Source organism: Bos javanicus, chromosome 14 (assembly GCF_032452875.1).
Source record: "Bos javanicus breed banteng chromosome 14, ARS-OSU_banteng_1.0, whole genome shotgun sequence".
Lineage (NCBI taxonomy): Eukaryota > Metazoa > Chordata > Mammalia > Artiodactyla > Bovidae > Bos > Bos javanicus.
The window spans coordinates 8,383,307-8,389,306 of record NC_083881.1 but is presented as its reverse complement, the minus strand read 5'-3'; the positions used below and the strand labels follow the sequence as shown (position 1 = coordinate 8,389,306).

The following is a 6,000-nucleotide window of genomic DNA, read 5'->3' as shown; positions in this document are numbered from 1 at the left end:
CCAACTCTCACATCCATACATGACCACAGGAAAAACCATAGCCTTGACTAGACGAACCTTTGTTGGCAAAGTAATGTCTTTGCTTTTCAATATGCTATTTAGGTTGGTCATAATTTTCCTTCCAAGGAGTAAGCGTCTTTTAATTTCATGGCTGCAATCACCATCTGCAGTGATTTTGGAGCCCCCCAAAATAAAGTCTGACACTGTTTCCACTGTTTGCCCATCTATTTGCCATGAAGTGATGGGACTGGATGCCATGATCTTCGTTTTCTGAATGTTGAGCTTTAAGCCAACTTTTTCACTCTCCTCTTTCACTTTCATCAAGAGGCTTTTGAGTTCCTCTTCACTTTCTGCCATAAGGGTGGTGTCATCTGCATATCTGAGGTTATTGATATTTCTCCCGGCAATCTTGATTCCAGCTTGTGCTTCTTCCAGCCCAGCGTTTCTCATGATGTACTCTGCATAGAAGTTAAATAAGCAGGGTGACAATATACAGCCTTGACGGACTCCTTTTCCTATTTGGAACCAGTCTCTTGTTCCACGTCCAGTTCTACTATTGCAACCCCACACAAAATGTCTTAGTAATATTTGCCTTTTGTGTTGTAAGGATCTCCTATGCTGCTGCTACTGCTACTGCTGCTGCTAAGTCGCTTCAGTCGTGTCCGACTCTGTGCGACCCCATAGACGGCAGCCCACCAGGCTTCCCGGTCCCCGGGATTCTCCAGGCAAGAACACAGGAGTGGGTTGCCATTTCCTTCTCCAATGAATGAAAGTGAAAAGTGAAAGGGAAGTTGCTCAGTCGTGTCTGACCCTTAGCGACCCCATGGACTGCAGCCTACCAGGCTCCTCCGTCCATGGTTTTCTAGGCAAGAGTACTAGAGTGGGGTGCCATTGCCTTCTCCAAGGATCTCCTATAAAGGAATACAATTGTGCGATTGTAGTTGTCATGTGATGCACTCACAGTACACTGCCTGCTATAAAGGAGGTATTCAATAGACGTTTCACTTTTACAACAGTAACCACTTGCTCTCCTTTATGTGGAATGGGGGTGCAGTGTGCATACATCAATACAAAAGTTTGCCCAGGATGCAGCGATTAAGGAAATTTTGAGAGTCCGGTTAACAACAAATGAACAGCATTAAAATTCAGTGGGCTTAGGCCTTATCTCCCAAAGGTTAAACACTTCACAACTGCCAATGAGGTGCCTGGGCCCGCGTTCCTCAGTTGCTAACCAGGGTCCCTGCAGCCAGCGGTCAGCCAACTGCCGCAAAGCCCCGCCTCCCAGGGCGGCCCTCCAATCGGCCGCGCGGCCCGCGCCCAACCCTCTTGCGTCACGTGATGCGCCCAGGCCCGCTTCCGGCGCGTCGCGGGTGGCTGACGTCGCTGGGCCCGGCGTCGCGTCAGGGCTGGCCGGCGGCGGCGACGGCTGAGGAGGCGATGGCAGCGGACACCGAGCGGGCTTGAGCGTTCGGACCTGCTCCCTACCCGGCGCGACCTCGGGACCGACCCAGCGCTGCGGCCTCGGCTCGCTCTGATCCTGCTCCCTCCGCGACCGCTGCCTGGGCGGAGGCCGGTGGCGGAGGCCCGGGCTGGCCGTCCTGTTCGCGCCCCGGCTCGGCCCCGGACAGCCCGACAACTGTGCAAAAAAGAGGAGGCCGAGTCGGTAAGAGACAGCGGCGGCAGCAGAGCCTGGAGCCCGCCGAGCCCCCCGCCTGGCCGACCGGGACACCCCCGCGCTGGTGTCTTGTCTCTGGCCCGCGTCCCTCACCGTAACTCGCCGCCCCTATTGTCTGGGCGCCGCCGCTCCGTCTCCCCCTCCCTTCCTTCCCCCGCAGCCTCTCGCCGGGGGCCGGACGGCTGTCAAACCCGGAGGCGTCTCCTACACCCTGCGAGCCGGGTCTGAGCCTTTCCTGTCGGTCTCTGGTCACCTCCCTCCCGCCCCGCATCACCAACCACCCCCGCTCCTTCCAACCACCACCGTTTCTTTGGCCCCGCGGCCATTCCCTGACCCCGGCTTCACTCTCCAGTGTTGTGTGTCTTCTCGCTAAATTTTCTCTTACTGCCATTTGTCAGGTCCACACGTTTCACAGTCCTTATATATTTTTGCTTTCTTGTTCGTTTCCTTTCCAATTTTCTTTTACCCTCTTGGTTCTTTCTGCCCCCCTTTCTCTTTTGCTTCAAGTTTTACCCCTCATTAGAACTGTTTACTTGGTCTTTACTTTTCCTTAATTCACATCCCTCCCCATCTGCCCCTCTGCACTCAAGAAAAGGAAATCTTGCTTTTTCTGAAACCTCATCCAGAAGCACCTCTGAGAGGATTGTATGTCCTAACTTTGTCACTTCTTGAGGGTTCTAAGTTTGATCCTAGAAAATGTTAGTGTAACTGGTCGGTTACCCTTCCTAAGTTTTCCTTGTGAAGAACAGCAGGAAAAGTGGATTCGATTTCTTCGCAAAACGTTTAAGTAAACCGCCTTGGATGTTGCGGCACTGACCAGACCGTTATTAAAAATATTCATACTATTGTTTCTCTTATACCGAATGCCCTCTGGCTGAGCTTGCTGTTAACTTTAATGCACTAATCTTCGCTGCTGCCATGGCCGGCGGGAGGATATCACCCCCGCCTCCTTCTCCCCACTGCTCGCCACTCCATGAGTATTTATGTTTGATTTTTACATATTTTTTTATGGCATGTACTTTCCCTTACCTAGCAGATTCTTTCTAAGAGAAAAGGGCAGTTGGTTTTTATGCTTGCTGTTATGTCTTGTCCCTTTTCAGTTGTGACAAAACCATTGAAAAAGCATGGTACCGTTGTGTGTTTTCTTCTTTAAACTGGGAGGGAGCATAGTCATATTTGTAATTCTTAATTTCAAAAAGGTTTTAAGGATTTCTCCTTTCCCACATTAGCAGTAGGTTTCTATTCCTGATTAAATATATTTTGATTAAGCTGTCTCAAAATGCATCCATCTTCCTCAGGTGCTAGTTTGTGAAAAAGAGACTACCAAGTGTGCTGAACATCCACTGGCTAAAATGATAGTGAATATTCTATATGTCCATGGTCTAGAGAGGAATAGGTATTCCTTTGTAGTTTTTTGTTTGAACTACAGCCACTTTTATTGCCAATGTGGGTACTGTCTATATAGAAATACAGTAGAAGTTCTCAGAGTTAAAACTCTGTGTCATTGTTGCTTATTGAATATGAAGAAAATGAGGTTTCCTCTGCAACTTTATGTTAGTTAAAATTATTGAATTATGTGCTACCAGGTGGGAGATCATAAGTGGTGAAAAATCCTAATCACTAGAGGAATTACTAAAATTTTTACTATAAGTGTGTGTACTGTTTCTTTCATCTTTATGTTCTTTAGTGTCTTATCAAGTGCTTTATATTATAAGGCACTCAATAAATATTAGTTGAAAAACTTGGTTAATTTATTCTCTTAAGAATTTCAGTAGTCATGTGCCAGATCACTCAGTTGTCTTGATTTTTCAAAGATGCAAAACATTTTCAACTGTTATCTTGAAGAATTTTCTTGGATATTTTCAAGTTAAAATTTAAAGCACTTCAACCATTAGTGTTAATCCTCATTTGTTCATTCTTTTAAAGTAGTTACCTTTTTAATGTCCTTTTTCTTAATTTATTAGTAAGATTGCCTGCAAGTTGCACAGTACTTTTATTGGCAGTCATCATTCAAATTTCTTAAAAATTTGGTGGTTATTTTAACTTCTCACTTAATGTTTAAAAAAATTGTTTAATCACTTGTGCCTTTTATGTATCAGAACCTAACATTTTTTTTTTTCTCTCTTGAGGTAGTGAAAAGAGAATCCTGAAGAATAGGATCTCAAGATGAGTAAAAAGCCCCCAAATCGTCCTGGAATCACTTTTGAGATCGGTGCTCGTTTGGAGGCACTGGACTACTTACAAAAATGGTATGGAAAATACAGGAGAGCCCCTGAAGTAAAGCCCAGTGTCTGTAGTCTACATGGGTTGGTTAATTGCTCTTTTCCTGACAGTGGCAGAAACATTACCTTGTTCACATTTTGAATAAGCATATTCATTGTTTTTTAGTTTTCCTACTCTTCAACAGATTTTGCAGTTATCAGCACTCTTGTGTACTTAATATGAGCTCTATGGGTGGTGGGAGAGAGAGTGGGTTAATCTAAATAACTAGGTTCCCAAGTTTTGTATAAAACTTGATATACATCTGTTTTGGGGGGCCCTGTTTCATAGCTGTTTTTTCAAACTATAGAATTTGTTGATGGTTAGCATAGTTGTCATTGACTATTCCACCTGAAACCAAAACCCAGTATCTCTCTTTCCTCCTCAGAATGTGGTGACCTAAAGGCGAGTTTTCACTGTTTCCAGTTTTAAATGAGTAATCCTTTCAGGCCTTCTCTTATTTCTTCTCCTCTGTCTGCCATTTCTACCTCTGCCTGTGATAAGTGGTGAATTCAGATAGTCCCAGCAAACCCCTGCATACGGTGTAGGAGAAATTGGTTACCTGGCATAAAGTCACTGCCCAGAAAGGAGAGAAAGAAAAATAGCATACACCCGGATGGCTGCACCACAGTAGGAATAAGAATTCTCTCTTTCTGCTCGGGAATGCCTTCCTCATTCTCATTAGCTGGTCTCTAGCTCTGCTGTCTGGGTGGATGTCTCTTGGTGCCATTCTCAGCCCCCTACACAGAGATGGGCATTGGAGAGCTTCCTCTCCTGGTAGTGGTTCAGGCTCAGCTCCACTTGAAGCCCATTTATTCTAATGAAGGGTCTAGCAGTTCAGCAACTCGCCAGACTTTTGGACATTTTTTACAATTCTCTTAAAAATGTAGTGGGCATGTTGTAGATTTGTCTTTGATTGATTTGTATTAAGTCAACTTCCTGAGTTGGCAGTGGCAGGCAGAGAAATCTTGTTTAGTCATGATGTTTGACTTTAGACCAGCCTGGGGTTTTTGTCTGTTAGCATCCGGCATTGGAACTCTGCACACGTCTGTGAACCCCCAGCTTAATGGGTCTTTTTGGGTTGGTTTGAGGTGGGAAGGCAGTTATTTGGCCTCATGCCACCAAGCTGCATCTCAGTGAGTGTTTCTTTTTAGGGGGCTTACTTACTCTCATAAGGTGGAAAATATACACAGTGTTTTTAGGAGGGGCTTGGAAAATACCTGGGAACCAGGCAGTTTAGCATCCCCTCCTAGTCGTGATGGTAAACATTGTCGGTAGGTGTTGCCGGTTGTTCTGGGGTTGAGGGGCTCTCTGTGCCCCAAATGGAGAGCCTCTGCATTAGACTGTACAAGGAAAGATGCTATTTTAGTCCATAATTAACTCTCTTTGGTTTTGATTTTGACCAAAGGAAACTTTTTACTTTGAAGGCACTCACAGTTGAATCTCTCTGTGATAGAAGAGGATGAGAGATGCTACTTCTTTGATGTTAATCTTTACTTTTTTTTCTTTTGTTAAAGTTACTAACTTTTTGAATTTCTAGTTTAATTCATGAGATTCTTTTCTTAGGCTTCCAAACTGACAAAGTTGCAATTGAATTAGCTTCCAGTTTTGAAAAAGTAGATAGTTTATTAGTCCTTCAGTGGCCGTCAGAGATATTGACATACTTAATTTTGGTATTTGTAAGAAATTCACTTATGGTGAAATGCTTCCTAATTCATTAGCTGTTAAATCAATGATTCAATAGTTAAAAAGATTATAAAAAAGGACTACTTTAAAAATTAAGTCTGAGTTTGCTTTTAGAGTATGTGGAATTTCAGAGAACAAAGTTATAGCTTAGGGTTTTCACTGTCTTATGCTTCTCATCAAAAAATTTCAAGTGCTTAGATAGAATGATATCATGCAGATGTACTCATTCATAACATTTAGATTTAATTTAAATGACCCCAGTAATAATGTTCTCTCTAAAGTGAGTAAAACATTAACCAAAATAATCACATATGATAATCACTGACACTTGTCAGTTTGATTTTTATGCATTCATTTATATGAAGATTTTAGCATTCTGC

At 43.8% G+C, this 6,000-nt stretch overlaps 1 protein-coding gene across 11 annotated transcripts in view; it reads left to right on the top strand.

The window, feature by feature from the left end:
* Nucleotides 1-1,575: 1,575 nt before the first annotated feature.
* PHF20L1 (PHD finger protein 20 like 1) overlaps nucleotides 1,576-6,000 on the top strand; it is a 79,948-nt gene continuing 75,523 nt past the window's right edge. For 8 of the 11 annotated variants that reach the window (XM_061438558.1, XM_061438557.1, XM_061438555.1 and 5 more), the window contains exons 1-2: nucleotides 1,577-1,663; nucleotides 3,805-3,924. In XM_061438558.1, coding sequence (XP_061294542.1) covers nucleotides 3,842-3,924 — 83 coding nt within the window. In that variant the 5' untranslated portion in view covers nucleotides 1,577-1,663; nucleotides 3,805-3,841. Of the gene's footprint in view, nucleotides 1,664-3,804; nucleotides 3,925-6,000 lie in introns of those variants that run through there. The other 3 variants (XM_061438556.1, XM_061438550.1, XM_061438554.1) reach the window with 2 other exon arrangements.